The sequence below is a fragment of the Aptenodytes forsteri genome, unplaced genomic scaffold (assembly GCF_000699145.1).
Source record: "Aptenodytes forsteri isolate BGI_AS27 unplaced genomic scaffold, ASM69914v1 Scaffold164, whole genome shotgun sequence".
Taxonomy (NCBI): domain Eukaryota; kingdom Metazoa; phylum Chordata; class Aves; order Sphenisciformes; family Spheniscidae; genus Aptenodytes; species Aptenodytes forsteri.
The window spans coordinates 170,371-191,405 of NW_008795527.1; the positions used below are offsets into that span (position 1 = coordinate 170,371).

Genomic DNA, 21,035 nt, shown 5'->3' on the forward strand with positions numbered 1-21,035 from the left:
GTCCCATTTACTGCACTGCTGATTTCAGCTACTGTATTGTCAATTATTAAATGTAAGAGTGAACTTTCCGCTTTAATGGAGTGATGGACCAGATTAAAACAAGATCTGAAGTGTTTTCCGATATCCAACCAACACAGCTCTTGCAGCTTCTCCTACTGGGAAATTTAGATGATTTCAAAATGGCATCTTCTGCAAACGAGCAGCATGTCCCCCAGGGCCTGCTTCTCCCACCATTGACATAAGCAAACAGTATCAGGCACTTTTTTGGTTGGTTAACTTAAAATAAGCCTCCAAAAAAGAAAAACAGCAGGAAACCCCACCAATTTTGTGCAACACAAGAAATGGCTATTGGACATTCTTATTCCCTCAAATTTAGGGGCACTGATTTGGTATTTACTTTTTATCTCCTGTTGCAATGTAAGAGGTTTCCTTTAAAAAAAAAAAATACTTAAATCAAGCAAAACCCATCATGTTTTTTCTGCATACTTTTCAGAAGACAGAGGGGAAAACCTGTGGGCCAGGTATACATTGCATAAAATTTAAACAAGGTGTGGAAATGAAGTTAAATTTTTCACCAAACTACACCTGCTCAAGAGACAGATTCTATCATTTCCAGCTTGCCTTGAATTAAATCATCTTCCCCATACTCATAGGCTACAGCACAGAGCTATGACATTCAGAAAATATTTGCAAGAATTCTCTTCTGGAGATCAGAGAGTCACTGAGTTCAGCACAAAATGGTGAGGTGGTATAAGTTAGACAAGTGCATTTTATCTACCTTCTTATGCTGATACACAGAAATATATACAAGGTAGAAGGAGAACTTAGAAGGTACAAACCAAATTTATGCCTTTCAAATATGCACCAGACTGTAGCATCATCCCTTGCTTAACACAACTAAACTGGGTATTCAGGCTTTTTAATCATTCTGTATACTGAACTTACTCAACTACCAAATGCTCTGTATTTGTTTTTGTTCTTTTTCTTTACTGGACTACTTCAATTTGCTGACGCGTTTCTAGCAGTGAGGTGCCTGCAGTGGCATAGTATACTTAGAACAGGAATATTAAGCTATGTAGAGGACTTGCTGGCCATGAGCTTCCTGAACTGACACTGAACAACCCACATTAAACCAAGCTGTAGTTGAGAATAGCTGTTTCCCTGCCTCATTTGCATAGTTCACATTATCTTGCAGCACTGAACACTGGTTAGAAGATTTCAAAAGTTGCAGGATAAGCCTTAGGAAGTGATGCATCCGAATTCTAGCATGAGCAGAATATGATTTTAAAAATGCCCTCACGTTTAAGATATTCAACTCACTATTTCTAAATACTACTTGATGTAGTACTGTACATGCTACCCTGAGCATATTTCCACTCTTTCTCATTTCATGCAGGGAGGTCACGCTAGATGCATTTTAATGAAGCAGGTCCAATTAGTTAGAGTCAGAAACAGATCCTGACTCTTCCCATCTTTGACATTATCCTCTCAGACCCAACCTCAATGCTCAAAACAAGATGCGACAGCAGTAGCAGCAAAGGTCATGTGTTTGCAAGTATAACCCATTACAAATGCTTTGGATACTTAATGCTCTGAGCAGTGTAAACTTAAAACCAGTAGCTACTAGGCTAAGATGGTCATCTGATCTGCCAGCACTACCTGCCTTGTTGATTTGGGTTGCAAATTTTGTCTGGGGCCGAGCTGTCAATTGCTGACTGCCTCAAGCTCCTTACAGCTTTAATATTTGCACTTTTGCAAGTAGAAATGTAGTATAGGTATGCTTTTACCTGTGCTAATTTTGGTGGTGAATCTGGCAGGTAGGATGCTTGTGTCAGGAAGAGTGCTGTCAAAAGGATGCAAAAAGCCTCTCTTTCTCATATGTTTATCAATACACTTATTGCTGATCTATAACATCCTTTGCATTTAGGGAGTAGGCCTTTCTCAAGCAGAGACTTCCAGCTAATATTTGAAGGTATAGGCAACAGAGGAGCCAAAACAAACTGACAATCTCACTTCCATTTATAACTTTACTTTTCTCATTTCAGTTCAGGTCCTGGAGGTCATCATCATTATTACTACTTGAGTCCACTCAGTCCCCAAGCAAAGGCTAACCCGTGTATATTTTAAGAGATGGTCCTTGACAAGATGAGGTTACAATCATAAGACATACCAAGTATGGGAGGCAGAAAGAGACACTACTCCCACTTTACACATGAGCAACTATGGCAGAAAGATGTTAAGTGATTTGTTCCTGGATAAGCAGCTGGGATATTAAGGCAAGTGCTTTCCCCTCAATGCTACCTTTACAAAAAAAGGTACACACGGTATTCCTAAAACTGTGCACTCAGCGCTTCACAGCTAATTTGGAGTGTCACCAATCTACATAACAAGCTTAATCACAAGAAATTCTCATGGATTATCCATGGGCTCCCACTCAGAAAAGAAAAAAAAAAAAGGGAAAAAAAAAAAAGAATGCAGCTAATTGAACTTTATTCTTTGAGTTTTCAAATGATGACTCTCAAGGAGGAAAAAAAAAAAAACAAAGTGGTTTTCTCTTACAAGATTTCAGTGTCAAGCTGTGTGCTAAGCCACAGTGATATACTAAAATAAACAAAACTCTTTCTTTCACAGTCCAGAGAAATTAACACAACCAAAAATATTTTTGGAAGACTTTTCTGAGCCGTAAGATTTCCATGCAGCTAGTCTTAGTCTCCAAGTGGTGGTAGGTCCATTAGAACAACGCTACATTGCAATCAGATTCCAGGGACAGGCTGTTAGAAGCATTTCGTTAGTGATAGCTGCAGCCCGAGGAGTCCCCTTCTGTCTTGGCCTTTGTCTCTTGCATTTGCGTAAAGCCCTACTGGGGCCCGCTTCAGATTCCTATCTGACAGTCAGTCGGTAATGTAAGAATGAACATACAGCAGACTAATTGGAAACACAGAGCAAATGTTACAGGTTAGCTAGCTGTGGGACTTTTGCCTTTTTTTTTTTTCCCCTCCTTTTTTTCACCCCCTCTTTTTTTTTTTTTTAATGATTTCCCTCCCCCCCATCACTCATTTGCTCCCTAGAGATCACCAATGGCAGCTGCAGGGGTTGGTAGGAGGAGGGCAGAATAAGACTTCCAGAGGCCATTAAACAACTGGAATTATCAGGTAACTTGATGCCCTTGTCTAGGTTTTAATCAGATTGTGCAACTACCCCTTGTAAGCTGAAATGGTCTCTGCAACATCAAGCGTTGCAATCTGTGGCTAACTGCACAGAAGTCCACATCAGTAGATTTCTCCTCATCTCCTACTCCTGCAAAATAAACACCATGCAGAAAGAACCGCTTAGGAATCCTCTAATTCACAAAGAAGTAGGAAAGCACAGAAATGTTCCCCTTGATTCTGTCTAAGACTCCCCTCCACAGCACATAAGACACAAAGTTTTAACAAGTTAAATCTAAAATTAGACACATTTATCTCATTACGTGGCTGTTTCCTAACATTCGTCCTGCACATAAAGCTGTGAGGGTCAGTCTGGGCTATTTTCCCAAGCCTTGACCAAAACTTGGATTCTCTCACGTTTGGACACTCTTTTCCTTGCTCAGCATACCATGCCACAGCCTCTCCTCTTCTCCTCTATCTGTCCCAGTCTCTTTCCTTGTGAGCCACAAATAAACTATCCCTAGACTCCCTTCCCTGTAAGCCAAAACCGAACCACTCCTAGACTCCCTTCCCATCTTCTTTCTACAAGCCTCGTCCACCATTCTGCACCTCAGCAATCAGCTGTACCTTTTTTTCCCAAAAAAAATCCCTTGGGCCTTTACTTTGCAGACCTCAAGATCCCTAGATGCTGCTACCTCCAGGTTTCAGGAGCCCCAGCAGCACACATATGCCTCGCATGTATGAATTTTGAGTTGGACAGCAATCACTGATAGGCAAAGCAAATGACACAATACAGCAGCTGTAAGAAGAGTACCTATAGAGGAAGCCCTTGCAATTGGAGGCACAGACACTCTGAAAGGCAAAATAATGCTGAAGCAAGCTAAGGAGAAGTGCCCTCTGGCTTCACCACCACAGCTGCTTTGTGGCCGCCTTTTCCTACTTTTAGTCTATGGTCCCGGTTAATGTTCAAATTAGACAAATAGAGATTACCATGAGAACTAAGCCAAGTAACACAGTGTTCAATAACTGGGGAACTCTTATGGCAGGGGACGCATTACACAAGAATTTCCAAGAGCTGCAGAAATGGGAGAGGGGAAAACAGAGGCACAAAAGGGAACGCTGTGAAGGGGAGGCATTGGGCAGGTTGTGGAAGGGCTGCAGGGAGCAATATGCTCCGGTAGGAAGCCCCACATTATTCATGTGTTTTAGTTCTCAAGAGCAACCAGAACTTTGGATCTTATTTGAAAAGTTAAAATTTCATGCATTATCTCTTGCTGGCCTCTGTAGTGCATTAAGCTCTTTTACAATTCCTTGAAAATTTTAACAGCTCTTTAGGATCCCTCAAAACACTCTAACAATCTTTGGGCACAGGAGTACACTTAACCCCATACAAAGTGGCCTATATAATTCAACCAAAACTTACAAATACTGAGACTAAAAGAATACTAATTGGAAATGGGATACGTTATCTACTAGGTATTACAAGTTAAAGTTCCCCCTTTCAACATGAATACTTTACAAGAAATACAGAAACACAATAAAGTTGGTAATGATGACAAATAAATCCAGGGGTCCATCATGTTGCGGAGGAAAGAGCAAAAAATTTTTTTTTTTTTTTTTTTTTTTTTTTAAAGTAAATGCCCCTTCATAGTCCACATTTCCCTATAATGTGTTTAAGCAAGTTTGCAATCCTCACTTCAAAGATGATATAATTTTCCCAAGCCTCTCCCTCAAGAGGTGTGTGGTTTGTGTTATAGTTTACTTAAAAGCAGAGACTTGGAATCAAACCCTGGCAAATACAGTTACACGCTTTTGGAAATTTAATGCTGGTTTTTGTTGGTTTGGGGTTTTTATTTTTGTCAACTGTTGCAACAGTTTAAAAAGCATGTCACAACTTATAGTGCCACCTAGTTTCTAACCAAAAGGTTACTACCAGGTAGTAGAGCTCAATCTGCTTTCACACAGTGTCCTTTAACGTTTCAAGGAACCAAAAGGGGAGGAAAGGTTCAGTGTGCTCACACTCACCCTTTTGTTGTTCTCTTCTTCTTGTGCCTTCCTAAATTCGTGCTCTAGGGCCTAGTTTCTAACCAAAAGGTTACTACCAGGTAGTAGAGCTCAATCTGCTTTCACACAGTGTCCTTTAACGTTTCAAGGAACCAAAAGGTTCAATGTGCTCACACTCACCCTTTTGTTGTTCTCTTCTTCTTGTGCCTTCCTAAATTCGTGCTCTAGGGAGCAATCGATGTCGTTGAAGAGGCCCACTTCCTCACAGTTCTTCAGAAAGCGTGTTGGTGTAGGAGTCTGATCTGAGAACATGACAAGAAATGATCATTGGTATTTAATATTAAAAGGAGAGGGAGACAATTAAATAGTCTTCGAGGAAAAGAGAGGTTCTAGCTAACCACTCCATGCCTTCCCACCCCTACCACACCATCATTAAAAACAAACCACACAGCACTGAATTTTGACACTTGCCAACGGTGTCCGAAAATGGGCAGCAGTCATCATTCAACTAGAAAGACAACAGGCCAGGTTTTCACAGGGCATGTAACACAAGTGCGTATCCTTAACGCGTGCAAATGGTCATTATAACTCTCTATAAACCTCCAATAATAGGTGCACGCAAAACAATGCACAGTGCATATGATAATGCACATTTACACCATGGCACACAGGTAACTGCTGCAGATACGCACTAGTTAACGCCTTGAAGTGCTTGAAAACCACCTCAAACATGCACATACTTTGCAACATGCATGAAGTTAGCCACGGCAAGAAGTTCTGCTTCTAACAGAATTTTTGAAGGAGGAGCGAAATGACATTAAGCTGTGAAATGTTAAACTCTGATCACAAAGAAGTGTCCTTATGTGTTTTATACATGTGTTGATAATACATATAAACTACAGGATTTGGAGTCAAAAGATTTTTAACGCATGCCTTCATCTCTTGGAATTTTTTGCCCTCCCAAAAATAATTTGGGGAAGGACAGGATTCTCTTTAATGCCACAGGCAGGAGGGACTCAAGAAGGTACAAGGTTTTCAGCCTTCTTTTCAAAAACCTGCAAGACAGACGAGCTCAATTGCTCTGTGGACTCAGTTGTTTCAGAGATGACCTTGCCTAGTCTTTCTTTAGGAAGTGAAAAATCAAGCCCAAACTTGGGAACCAAGGACTCCTCAGAAGTCAGCTCTGAGGCAGCTCCATTCATTCCATCCATAAGTACTCCACCTCAGCTTCCCCATCCCCCCAAAATTACAATACAGAACTGTATTAGAAAAAGCAGGGGAGAATCCATATGGTCCTATCAGCTTTACACACATATTTTTCTTTTGTTTTAAAAAAAGTCCTCTCTTACACGTTAGTTTCTTCTTCCCAAGCCCCCATTCCAGCTCAAGCTGCTTTGTAGTAGAAAGATTGGACTCACTCTCTTCAGAAATCATCTTCTGCAGAGTCATTGAGAACTGTCCGATTGCTTGAAATTCATTCTTTAAAGAATGAAAACTCTGTCATACTAATCCCAGTTGCCCATATTGTGCCAATTCTGACCTCAGAAAAAAGCTTCCCGTTTCAGTGAGTTCTGGAAGAAAAATTTGGTTTCTTGCACCTAGCTAAGCTGGGTTAAGTTCTAATATTCCCCCCTTACAGGGAACAGTTACCAGTCGCAATGAACTTCACATGACCAGCATAGAAACACACAGCCACCCCTAAACAAAAGGCAGCATAGAAGGAATGCATACAAAAGCAAACGCAGTTTCCACTTGGAAACTAAGGGGGAGGATCAGCCTCTTCCATTATAAAACCGAGGCCAATTTCCACCTGTATCGGGTGTGGTCCTACAGGCTTTACCTTCTCAAGTAATTTAAGGGCAAACACACTCACTTGCATTTATATTTCTGAGGGAACATATTGATGTAACATAAAAAGCAAGTCCTTAATGTTAAAATGCTGCTTTATTTCTTTTGGCTTGAGCATCATACTTGTGAGCTTAAAGGAAACAAAACTCAAGTGTTTGGGAATGCATACATATTTATCTATTAGTTTTCACAGCTAACTACCGTATTACCAGAGTCAGAAACAGAAGACTTTCCAAGACTTTGCAAGAACTCAGCACAAGGAGCCGAGTCAACGAGGTGCTGACATCGATGGCAGCTGAGAACACTCAGCACTTTACAGGTCCATATCCTAAATAAGTAGTGCCAAACTAACCTCCAGGGTAACCTCACTGAACTCAGTAGATTTACACCAGAGTTGTCTTTGGCCCTTAGACTGGAATTTGTACCGGAAATGAAGTGCACTAAAAAGCAGGAGAAATAGATTTTATTTCCAAAAAGGATTAAATATTACTTTAGTGAACAACACAATTGCTTTGCAGAAAAACAAAGATAACCGTTGCCAAGCCTTCCTGGACATAAAGAGCATGTTAGTATTTGAATGTGAGGCAAATACAGGAAATGTCTTCTTTTCAGAAGTGGTATATCCATACCAAACGAGCAAGGTATCAATTTCATGACCAAGATGAGAAACTAGGGTTTCATAAAGAAGTTGATGGCACCACTTTCACTAAAATCAAAAATCCTTGTTTTTTTCAGAGTTGCTTGAGCCCAGAATTTGGGGGGTAGGGCAGAAGAGAATACACTAACTTAGATAAGGTCTTGTTATTTTTCATCAAGGTACACAGCTGATCCAGAAATCAGCCATTACTACAACAGGCTACATTAGGTCAGAGGCAACTTAATGGGTAACAAGGTGGTGATCAGGTGCTGAAGTTCCTGATCTGTTCAGCATCTATTCCATGAATGTTAGACAGACCAAAAAAAAAAAAGTTCTCTCAGTGAAGTAAATCCATTTTAACAGTGAAAACAAGCAACCCAGAGCAAGAATGTGACTTCAAATGCACAAAGGCTTCATCGGCTTTTCTCTGCACATGCTGAAAGTGTGTCTTCTGCACCACAAGCAGTCTAAGATAATCACGTGTTGTGTTGCCTACAGTTGATCTTTCCAATTAACTGCTTTATTATCTTAAGCATCAAAGCTGATAGATTAATGACACTATTTACACCACCTACATATTGACATGGTGATCTTAAATTACCACCTCAGTCCCCCTATACTGTTACTGCAGTTTCTACAATCCAGAAATTGGACTGGCAAGGATTCAGAACAAGGTTTTGTTAAAACACACAGCCCCCCTCTCCTCCCAGTCAGGGAGGGTGGGGGGAACAGGGAACACCACCAACCACCAGTTCAGCCAGATGTAAACCAAGAGCTGCCTTTCTACCTTTTAATACTTCATCCTTCAACATTCATAGAAACCAGAAGTCCACAAAACCACCGTGTTTGTATGAGAGCAGAACTGATAAAGATCCAAACTTTAAAACGTTGAGACTTTACATGGTACAGTAGTTACATTGCACAGGCACTGCACCCACTGGTTTCAGCACTTCAGGACTACCAAGTCCAGTGGGCTTTCTTTGCTCCTGAGGCAACCAACTATTTTGCCCCTGCAAAACACCATTTAGTTCTCCCTCAGGAGGTGGGCAAACTAGTAGAATACATTAGTCTCAACACCACAGTAACCCTTTTACCTAAATTAGGCAAGCCCTTGTGTTTTAATTGGGAACGGTATCACAAAGGAGACCCTAGCATGAGTTACACATTCAGGTCTCCCAGAATTAATAAAATATTCCTAATTCTCAGCACTTAAAAATGCATTAATAGTTCCAACAGCTTGTGCCTGACCTCACTGTTCCCTGTTGGTACAAACAAACCTTTTGTTGCTATCACCAGCGCCCACAACTATTGCAGGCTCACTGAGAACAGGGCTCCGATTTGTTGTACTTCAGCAACTGGATATGCCAGACCCATCTGGACCAAAACTCAGACAGAGCTATTACGACTCTCAGCATTCCTGCTGAGGACACGCGTTACTGTAGGAAGCTGTCAGCATGCATGCTGTTAGCCACACAACCCAGGACTTCAATGGCCCAAGCTGCATTTTGAACTGGGCAGCTTGGGATACACATCTGTCTGGGTTAACCCTAGGTTAACCCTAGGCTATTATACTGACCAGCCACCCCAACCCAGTCCCATTGTTCAGCATGTAAAATCTTTCCGTCCCCAACTGCTACCAGAACTAGTTTACTATGCTTTGAGGCATCTACCTCTAGCCAGCTGTCACTTCACAGGTGAACCCGTGTCATCTGACAATTACTTAGGAAGTTATTTCTCTCTCTCCTTCACCACCAGGTTGAACACAGAACCTGTCAAGCTTCAAACCAGGCAATAAATATTTCATTCGGCCTATTACTCAGGTGAATAATCAGCCTCTCTGATGACACAGTCATGGCCAGAAAGGCTGCAAGAAACATTAAGTTTAAATAAACCTCAAAAATGTAAGTGGACAACGTAAAAGCCTCAGAGCAAGATCAAATAGTCTCACCTGTGCAGATCCCAAGTCAACCTACTGTATCTTACAGGAGAGGATGTCAGAAGCACTCAGCAATCAGATTCTGACCAGAACCTGATATACTGAATATAGTTTTGCTGCTGACCATTTTGAAAACCTGTCCTCAGTGTCTGAAGTGATGCCTGATTCTCCAGACTAATTGAAAAACATATGCATAAGACAATGGGAAATTTTAATTCTTCAGTAAAGAGATCCCATTATATACTCATTATGTTTGGCTATGCAAATTTTGTTGGTGGTGGGGTTTTTTTTTTTCCTTTTAGTTACTGAAACAATAGTCTCAGAAAGGACACTCAGTCTCAGTATATTGCTTTCACAACAACAGTCCAGGAAATGCCACATTAGCTTGCTATATAGAGCGTTTATTTGAATGCATTTTGTAAAACTACCTTGGGTGCTACAGTTTCATCCCTCAAAGCATGAATAAAAACTTTAAAGCGTGATACCAGTTAAGAAAAAACTGGAGAACCAAAGGACAGTTACGTGAAGCTTTCATTTTGGGGGTGGGGAGGTGGGACTGGAGAACCAAAGGACAGTTACATGAAACAAGCTTTCATTTTGGGGGTGGGGAGGTGGGAATCAGATTCAGTAAGAGATATCTAACAGCACAGCTCCAAAGTGTGTAACTTGATTCTTCATCTTTAAAAAAAAAAATGTTTAGTCTGATGTGCAGTAATAACCGGCATTTGGCTTGTTCAGCTGTGGGCTCTGTTGAAGTTATATACTTACCCATGTTATACTTTCACACAATGATAACAAAGTCAGAGTAATAGGGCTAGCACTGAAATTTGAAGGGCTGCCCATCAAGCAGCCACAAGGAAAGAGGAATTCAAGAAGGTTTCTTCATTGATTTGGCAGGTTACTTCCCAAGTGCACCAAGAAGCTCAAGGTCACAACAACTCAAGCAGGTGATAGAAGAGAAGAGGAGGAAGAGGTGCACCCAGTCGTACCTGGTGGAACTGCCCTCACCCAGGGGCTCACAGACGAGGGCTCCCAAGGACTTTACTGCTTAATGATTTACTGTTTAAAGCACTGGTTGGACTTTCTGTGGGGGTACACATACTGGGTACAACACATCTTTAATCTCTTCTGGTCACAAAGAACCTGACTAGTTGCATTTTAGAAGACTTTTTTCACTTAATTATTTGCATTATATTGTCCCTGCAAGGGACACAGAAGCAAACAAGAAATCAAACAAAAGTATTTTTCCTTATATCCTATCATTTTGCACTCCACAAAATCCATGCCTAGATAAATCTCCCTGTGTAAACCACAAGGAGAAAAAAATTAAGCCAGCCAAGGATGCTATAAGTTACCTCACTGACATAGGCATTACCTGGGAAAAATAATACATTTGCACATACCCTTTTTCATCTAGAGGAAACTGTTTCTATCTCCACAGCGGGCTTTACCCACCAAAAAGCTAGAGGATTGGATTTCAGTAAATAGAATCAGGAAGAAACAAGGTTTCTATATAGATAATACTGGCCTCTCCTGCATCTGCTAGCAGCACTTTTCAAAGGACTTCCCCCCCCCCCCCCCCCCCCCCCACATGGAGCACCCTCCCCCCACAATGGTAAGGTGTCACTCCTCTTCCCTTCCAATTTGACACTACAGGAATCTCAGTGTCCCCAACTCAGAAAGTTCAGTTCCACACCGCTTTTAGTACCTACCTGGAGAGAACAATCTGTCCCATGGACATTAATATTTCAGTGTTAAAACAACAAAAGCTTTGACACACAACAGAGTTTCAAAGCAATGCAATGTTTAGTTAGCACAACAGCAGAGATGACATCTACTTCAGTCAACCTAACTACAAAGTTTCCTGCAATGATGACTAGCATGCAAAACTTACACAAGATATTCTGTGTTATCCCAAACAGCTCTTTTTTGGCTAAGAAAGATGGAAATGGAAACCGTCAATGACTGTCTATCCATACTCACAACAAGGCTTTCCAACAAACAAAAATAAAATGCATACACAAAAAGGAACAAATAACATTACAGTCTTTTTTCTGTCCTTTTAAATGAATGTCAAATTATCCAACAAAAGGAGCGGTTGCATTTTCATGCAATGCCTTTAGCGAACTTCCCTTCCATTTATGCAGAGAACATAAAGCTATTTAGTATATGTCTGTACCTGGAGTTTCTGAATTAGTTCAGGAGTCACTGGATTTAATAAGACTTGTCCTTCTTCAGCCAGCATCAAAAAATTTAAGCAAATATAGTGAAGCTAGTTGATAACCAGGAAGCTCTTGGCTAGACATACCTGATAAACCAGCATAGCACCAATAATTTCAATCAGGTCACAGAACCTTGTTTATTAAACACTGACCCCACCTAAACAACAACATATAACATAACTTTACCTCTCACTTTCAAATTGGTATTTCAGAACTCAGCACAGATTTCACACAAGAAAGAAGTTCCTACTTCCCAAGTCATATTTTGCTTAGTTTCTAAGATGTTGTATTGGTACAAGACCAACAGCCCCTCAGTTTTAGTACCTACTTCCAATAATAGTTTATAGAAGACATTCTTAGCGTGTGTTAAGTATTACTGATATTATACTGACCCCCAGACTGGTTATTAGCTATCTCTGGAAACAAAGTAGATAATTCTAATGGCTACCTGAAAGCATACAGCCCATTATTTTGCGTGACTAATTACTAATAATGAATGGATTCAAATACAACACATTAAAAGGTAGTATACAACATACTGGAAAAAAGGAGAAAGTCTGACTTCTAGGCACCTTAATAAAAAGAGGGGAAAAAAACCCACCACACACTAACACTGCACCTGGCTTATTACAGGGCAATTGCTGCTGCAATTCTTTGAACCTACTGATGACAGAAACAATTTTTTCCAAAAAAAAAAAAAAGTCAAATAAGCAAAAATGCAAAAAACAAGAAGGAAGACATGAAGACAAATGTCTAAAAGAAAAGTCTGTCTCTTTTCCCCATATATCATTAATTTTTCATTATGAAATCTAAGAATAAAACATCTTAAACTTTAAGGTATTTAGATTTCCCCAGGGTTTAGGTGGGTAATGAAACAACTATTTTTCAATGTCTCCCTGCAGAGAGTAGATGATCTATGATGCTTCCAAACTAAGGATTGCAAAATGCCAAACAAATCCACCAGACAAACACAAAAAGAGAAGTCATACACAGCAGAACCAGGTTGCCAGACCATTACGGTCAGGCACGTTTGCTACAGTCTTTGAGAACACGTGCAGCTTTTTACTCTTTCATTACTACAGAGGATCATCATCCACAAAGCACAAAGAATACATCCCTCAGAAGCAACCTTGGAGCCTTTCTGGCCACAATATTTTGCATTTCTATGTACTTAGTTGGCTAACCAGAGGTCTAGGGGCCCCACTACTGGTGGTAGTGGTGGAAGCCAGTCAGAACACTTTGCCTAGGAAGGCAACCCACTGGAAGGAGCAGGACAGGTATCTCATAGAAGTTACCAAACATAAATGGAGCTGCTCTACTCAGGGGACTCCTGATGACAGAATATACTCCTTAGAAACTGCCCTTGAGCAAAAGTCTTGCCAAACAAAGTTCTAACAAAAGCCAGCACTTTCACAGGGTGAATATGCCCACAGTACAGATGTCTTTGAGCAGTTTCACTGCCAGAGGACACAGCCAAGTGCAAAAGCAGCATTTTCTCACTCGTGCTTGCAAACACAGGATTCTGCGGGCATAGCTGGCATGCAGGCAACTTACAAGCCCTACTCCTCCACGTGCTGTGTACTGTTCCTTTCTAAACTTAGTCCACTATGGCATTTTCAAGTGTAAGAGGAAAATAAATTCTATTTGGGACAAGGTCTGTCTGATTTCTCGCTGGTGCCTAAAGTGTGTTGTGTCGTGTGTGTGTCCCCCCCCCAAAAAGGAAGCCTAAATTGCAAGCAATTGCTACCCAATTATGATTTTCATAAAAATGGAAATGGTTTATCCATAGAAGAGGTAGTCTGCTGGAGACCCTTTAATCATGATATATTTGCACCTAAAATGGCACAATTTACCTTGAAGAAGCCCATTTCAAAAGATAAATATCAAACACTGGTTAACATCCACACACACATTTGCATCATAGGTTTTTTTCTACAATTACTTTAAAACCTGAAAAATCCTAGTGATATTATTCTTAATAATCCATTACTATAGCCCAAGGAATATACAATAGGAAAGGGAATAGGAGAGGAGAGAAGTGGTAAGATTAAGGCTAGCTTGACCTTACCCAGCACTCACTGAATGCCAGCAAGGCACCGATGTGTGGTTACTCAGACAAGAGTATGAAAAAACTACATAAGAAACTAAAGGATGTAACTGCACATAATACGAAATAACCTCTGTGTATGACAGGGGAAGTGTAGAGACAGATGGTTACCTTTAGGGGAAAAAAGAGTACTGGATATTACCCTCTGGTTTACCTTTCTGGTTATGGGTATTTACAGTGGGCAGGTCTTGAGCCACCACAAAGGTGGCTTATACGATGTGGCCTGTTACAGCTGCTGAAGTGAGCCTGTCAAACTTAAATAGCGAGTCTTACAGGAACAGTACAAATGCACTTCATTAACACGCTCACTGCTGGGCTCCCAGGTAACATGCGCTTAAGTGCCTCTATTTCACTGGCATGTTGACACGGGAGTCAGCGATAGAGCTGCCAGCATGGCTGAGGTTCAACAATTTCTCTCCCTCTCATGCCAAACCTGTGGGAAGGCATAAGAATGGCAACTGTCTTTTTGTTCGAAGATACACATTCTAGCTTATTCCATCTCTACTTGTTATTTAATTGGAGCTGGGGCTTTTTAAAACCAATCTTGGAGATATTTTGCCAGTAGCCTTCCAGTAGGAGTCATGCTTTCAACATCATCTGAATAGTTATCTTGACTCTTGAATTTGTGTCTTCTTACCTGATAACATATTATCTGTTTTTATTGAAGGAAACTTCAAAGTCATTTCATGTTTGTGCCTGTGAATCATCAGATGATCCTCTGTTGGAAAACGCTGTCAGGCAAACACAGAGAGAGAGAGAGGAAGAGAGGGGGGGGAAAAAGAGAAGAATTTAATTCTCTAATAAACTTTTGGCATTGGACAGAATTTCAAAAAATGAGAGAGAGAAAGAAATGTATCCAGCTAGAAATGTGTCCAAATGGCACAGGAAACAGAATATTTGAAAACACAAGTGAGTATGAGTAACAAATAGCTGCACTCTACTTAGAAACGTATTTGCTGCTGCTGTGCTCTTTGGGGTTGCAAACCGCAAGGTGTCATGCATTTGCTTGAAGAAGTTGCAAACCAAGTTTTGGATTCTAAGGGTCTCAGACGCCCGCTCCAGCTATCACAGCCTCACAAGTCACCACGTGCCTGGGGATCTGCGATAACTGCTGTTGTGTATGCTCTTAGCCCACGGCAAACACAAAGTAATGCAGCATATCTTAAATCACTTTACTGGATTTTCTGCTTTTGTGTCTTTCTGCAACCTGTATCTGCTGAACAGCAATAAAAATAATCAAATAAGCCAGCCTTTCCCTACCCAAAAGTATTCAGGCAAAATGCATCTTTAATTTTGGAAACCTCTGATACTTCGACTTGATTCAAAGTGGCGATGCAATGGTGCTCAGTATAGAACAACTATTTATGACCCTTTACGATACTAAATTAAATTCTTTTCCTTTGTCAAGCAGAGAAGGTGGAGAGATGTGCTTTGTAAGAAACTAATCAGTGTGCTAAATTTGTTTTACAGTCTGATAACAGACTTCTACAACAAATAGCTTCTTTTGAACAAGACAAAGAAGAGACAAGCTTGAAGAGATGTTCAAGCACTTGCACACTTGGGCTCTAAGAGCAGACTGGTTCTGTTAAGTTTCCTTCACCAGAAGGTGCATACACAGACCTTTGCTACAAACTACCGTAATAGTTTTAACAGGGTTATTCCAGGACTAGCAAAGGCCAAAAGTTGTATCACCAGGGCTTGAGGGGAAAAAAAAAAATTAAAAGCAGCTTTTTAAAGCAACAGGTACATAGGATACTGTAAAAAACTGGCAACAACAGAGTTAAAGTGACTTAATGCTTTCAACACAGTATATTCTTGGCTAAGTGACTTTGCTTGTGGCTATAGTATAAATAGTTGCAGTATGTTACACCTTCTGAGAATCTCTCTAAGCCCATAGACAAATGGGAATGAATTCTCTGGAAAAGAAAAAAAAAATAAATCCCAAAGACCTTTTCCTCACTGTGAAATTCTGGTTCACTGCTTACTCATCTGGAAGAAATGCAGCACTAGAAATTTATGTTAAGAACAAAGGGAATATGTGAAAGACCTCGCTCAATGAAATTGTGAGGGGGAAAAAACACGTTTTGTTCTCATGGAAATGGATTTTCCTTCATGGATGCCACGCTCTGTCTTCAGGGTGAAATCAGCCAGCTTAAAGAAGGCACAGGGCAACTGAGGAGAACCTATTCCTCCAGCCCAGACTTCTCTGTCGTTTTTGTAAGTCTACTTTATTCCTTGTGCAGAAGGTCAACTCCCTCAGCCCTCAATACACATCTGCACTGGCTGATAGAGAAGCCAGTCCCCAGGCAGCTTAGCTGGATAGCAGCACTACACTACGCACTTCTATCAAGTCCTCATTTACAACAAACGGAGGTCATGTTTTGAAATGGGAAATATTTTTTTAAGATGAAGTCACACCTACATTGCTTGTCTTTCGAGATTGTAACAGCATACAACCAAACCTGCTCTATGAACACCTAAATGAGCTTGTTTGGATCAGCTTCTCCTCCACCGAGGAAACTAATTAATAGCTGACATGAAAACACTCAAGTCCACTGATTTGAGTGGAAGTTAGTTTTATGATTCGACAAAAAGGTAAATAAAACTTGACTACAAAATTCCGATACTTTTATTCTACCTCTGTGACAGAATGGTGAAAGTTTAACTCTGCATGTGGAGATCTGAAGGGACAAATCCTCCATCAGAGGGACAATCCAAAAAAGATGCGCTCTGACACCCGTAGAAAGACTCCCGCTTACTGAAACAGCAAAGCTGCTCGGCCAGTTGTTAATGGGATCTCAGGCTTCTCCCTTTCCTGATTTCAGCTCTTAGCAAAATCAACACCTACGCTCCAGTAGCAGTCACCCATCGTTCTACCAGAACAACCTAAAAGGGTGTAAAAATATTAGCCAACCGAAAACTCCCAACATACAGTTAAAGCAGGGAAATATTACCCTCATTAAGAGAGGAGGACTCTGGGAAATGGGTAAGCTAAATCACTTAAAACAGATGCATACAGGAAGCCTGTGGCAAAAGCCCAAAAGATGCCCTTGCCTGAAGATTTTACTCACAAACTCTTGTCACTAAACGGAATTAGGGTCAGAAGTGCCACACGTGGAACTTCACTCATTGCTGCATGGGGGGGAACTTCCCTCACCACTGCAAAATCATCGAAAAAACACACAAATCCCAATTCAAAATCTCAGCAGGTAAAATCCTTGTCACTTCAGGTTTTTCAAGATCATTAAACGTCTAATGTTACAGGTTCAGATTACACCCTCAGAGACACATGGCAGATCACCAGTCAACAGGAATCCCAAATGTACACCCTGGGGCAGAATTTATCTACAGACTGTATTTTCTATAGAGAATATTTAGTAGGAAGATGTCTCAAAGATTTTTTTTTAAAAAGCTAATAAGATATCATTGCATTTAAGAATTAAAAAAAAAAAAAAAATCAGGAGGGGTACCACATCCAATAGGATAAAAAGCTAATATATTCATACATCTAAGCAGAAGACAGACAAATGTGTCCTGCCTAGTGTGTCCTCTCTCTCTAGCCACTTATTCCATCATACATCTAAGCAGAAGACAGACAAATGTGTCCTGCCTAGTGTGTCCTCTCTTGCTAGCCACTAAAGGAATTTGCAATACCCGGCTTGAAACATTAGGCTTGGGGATGAGGGAAGGCACAGAAGCAGCTTGAGAAGCACTTTTACCAACTCACTTTTGACTGGCTGTTGTATTTGCTTTAAATACTTTGTAAAAAAAAAAACCCAACGCACATATTATTATTAGACATGTGTTAATATATCAGGAGGCATTATACAAGCCAGAGCTAGTGCTGAGGACTCAATTAATATCACCGCTGACTCCACTCACCTGTGAGCAGCCTGGGGCACTGCAGACAAAAGGCCTCTCCTGCTCCAAGTTCATCTTTGATTCCTCATAAATCTACATGTTAAAAGGGGGAGGGGGAAAGAAAGGGAACCTATGAATATATACATTCTAAACTTCACACATACATGCAACATACAATCGTCACAGTTTGTGCTTTTATTTCAAACTCCCAAAACAGACCAGAACAAGTTTTCAGAGTACTAAATTTGCTAATATTCAGCAGGCTCCCTACAGTCTAAGTTCTTATTACTCCTTCCTGAGCACATATTTACTTTGAAGGAAGAAAAAAAACCCATTAAGCTTTCACAGCAGAAATCTGCCTCAGAAAAAAGCATATGTTCAGTGTTGTTATTAGATAAGACCGTGTCTGCTCAGAAATATCTCGAATTAAGGGTTTTTACCTTTCTTTCTTCAGTTCCTGCTGAACAACATTAAAACCAGACGTCTAGGTTACTTCTGAGAAAGAACCCACTTTTTGAAGTTCTTCGTCCATACTGTTCGATATTAATAACTTAAATACATTACATACATGCTCTCCATACACACAAGATAATCGTGCATCCCCATCCTTTAAAAGGTCAACTAGATCCTCAGGAGCTTGAGAAGTGAAGTTTTGCCTAAAACTGCAGCTTCCCCATAGCAGTTCCAGTCCTGTAACCTTGAACTAAAGCCTGAGGGAGAGCTCCTGGGTCTCGAATAAAACTGAAGGAGGAAACATTCGCCCTCAGAATGCAGTAACACAGCTGAATTTGGGTTAATATTACGGCAGTGTCCCTGACCAGCATCAACAAAAACCATTTTTTAGTAACATTCTAGGACGTAACATAAGTAAGTCACTTCTTTCAGAAATGTTTTGAGCCTGTTGGTACAACTGGCATTACAAGCTAGAATACAGTAGCTGACCCACCTTAAAGCACAACATATGACTTCTGCTTACATTATGCCTCAAATCCCTTAAAATTCAGCCTCACCGCAGCCCCACTTAGACAAATACCCGAGTTGTGTTTGTGTAATTGTTTCATAAAACAAAGAGAAATATCTTAGTGGAGAAGCAGAATTTGATTTTAAAACTACAATAAAAGAAGGACAAGTGCTAAAATTACTCAACCCTGCTGTCATTTTCTAAAGCTACAATTCATTGCTTCCTCTTCTCAGGAATATCTTTACCACACTTACGCTTGTTGTTAGAAAAGCTTTATTTTCAGAAGAGTTGCTACCATCCCCTGCCAACAATAAATACACCGTTAACCTGAACATCAGCCAGACCTGTACTTACAGCAATTATTTTCAGTGTCCTAAGTTCTCAAAAAAAACCCAAAACTTTTGGATGATAACTTTTTCTTTTTAATTAAAATTCATTCTGGCATTAGCCCAACAGGATATTTTCCTACTTGTGACCTAAAAAAAAAAAAAAAAAAAAAACACACCACAAACCAACAGCAGAGCACCCTTTACCTGACTCTACTGACTCCCAGAAGCAGCATCCAGAAGTGAAGAATTTCTAATTTTATTTGCCCCTTAACCTCCACAAGGACACTACCCCCTAAAGGTGATAATTGGCATCAACTGATTTTCTTGTTGTGGGCATCTCTGCTAACATCTGGCCTGAGACAAGTGATTTATTGCACCAAATACAATCAGGTGTCAACAAAGACCCTAACCCAGGACTAACCTATCTATCTACACACGGCTAGAACTGAAATAACTAAAATTGTACCTAATTTACTCCTTTAAGATTATTCATATCCTGTTTTGATTTAACTTACAGCTATGTTAAATTGAAATAGGATACTCATAATCAGAAACGAAAGAGTATGTTCGCATAAAGGCTTATACTAAAATAACTAAAGGTGTTAAATTACTCCTAATTTCAGTTATTTCAGTTCCAGACTGTGCATAGACAAGCTCTTCAGAGGTGAAGCAATACAAGTGCTCTGAATTATGCTACCCTGTCTGAAAGAAACAAGCAGCAGAGAGATAACTGACAAAACAAACAAACCCCCGCAAAACCAAAACCAAAACCTCTAGCTAAGTTTGATTTTTAAATCCACCTCTATTTATGGGACGTGACCCGGGGATGTTGCCTTTCCTATACGTGTGGATAATGAAAGGCTTTATCTGATATCTCAATTACTCCTGCAACTGAAGCACTGCCAAAGGTTTCTCCCCCTTTCTCCCCTCCTTGGGGGAGAGTGACAACTGCATTTTCAATAGCAGAACAACAGATGAGACTCGGTTAAAGAAAACAAGAGAGTAACAATTCTGGTCCCAAGTGTCCAAGTGAATTTCAAAACATTACCAGGAATTATTTGGAGTTTGTTTTCTTATTGAGTATTGCAAGTCTAATACTGCCCTCCCCACCCTGAGCTTGAGCTTTAGTCCCTAAATCCATCAGTACATGCTCTGATACAATTAAATGATTCTCAAGGTTACTAGATAGATAAGCACAGACTAAGCACCAAAATAACATACTCGACAAGGACCAGAATCCTGAGCGTGGGGATCGACTGCAGGAAAACATGGACTTAGGTTTTATCCCCAGTACTTTGAAAAGGTGTCAGATTCAACGTCTAGTTGTTTACCGCACATGTACAAGCAACGGCTGGTTCCCATGAGAATCACTCTTTGCAGACACTAAACTTAAAAAAAAAAAAAAAAAAAAAAGAAATAATACAGAATGCTATATCATTTGTGCCCCCCAGGATACCATGAGAATCACTCTTTGCAGACACTAAACTTAAAAAAAAAAAAAAAAAGTAAATCCAGAATGCTATATCATGTGTGCCCTCCAGGATACGTCTAGCATAACTTGACCTATATAACACGTTACCAGATAGTACAATGCCCTCAAGACAAATTGCACCATGCAGAATTTGTATTTACATGTGATGCTATCACCGCGGTTGAGACTGTAGTACTATTGACTCTCTTACAATAGTAAATGAGTGAAAGAAGCTGCCTACTGCCTACAATTTTTGAGAGGGTGTCCGGCGCTTGGCTATCTTCCGGCAGTCATTAAAGATTTATGCTTGAATGTTGACAAGAAACAAGCAGCTGAAAATCTGGGCTGTGAGTGTGAACCTCCTGCATCCCCCTTTCCTGCTGAACTCCGCAAGAGCTGCGGATGCAGAAGCAGCGCAGGATCTCACCCCAGGTTTGCAGCAGGATGGGAGCTCTCAGCTACAGAGGTTTTTTGGTTGTGCACAGCACAAATTGCACGGCATCCTTTTCAAGA

The 21,035-nt window shown here is 40.4% G+C and overlaps 1 protein-coding gene across 1 annotated transcript in view; it reads right to left on the minus strand.

Moving 5' to 3' along the window:
• LOC103901220 (cyclic AMP-responsive element-binding protein 5) overlaps positions 1-17,848 on the minus strand; it is a gene marked incomplete at its 3' end in the record, with an annotated part of 150,269 nt that extends 132,421 nt beyond the window's left edge. Inside the window, exons 1-3 of the mRNA XM_009282065.1 lie at positions 17,783-17,848; positions 14,538-14,631; positions 5,331-5,452 (exon numbers count right to left, since the gene is read on the minus strand). Coding sequence (XP_009280340.1) covers positions 5,331-5,452; positions 14,538-14,631; positions 17,783-17,836 — 270 coding nt within the window. The remainder of the gene's footprint in view (positions 1-5,330; positions 5,453-14,537; positions 14,632-17,782) is intronic.
• Between the last annotated feature and the right edge of the window lie 3,187 nt (positions 17,849-21,035).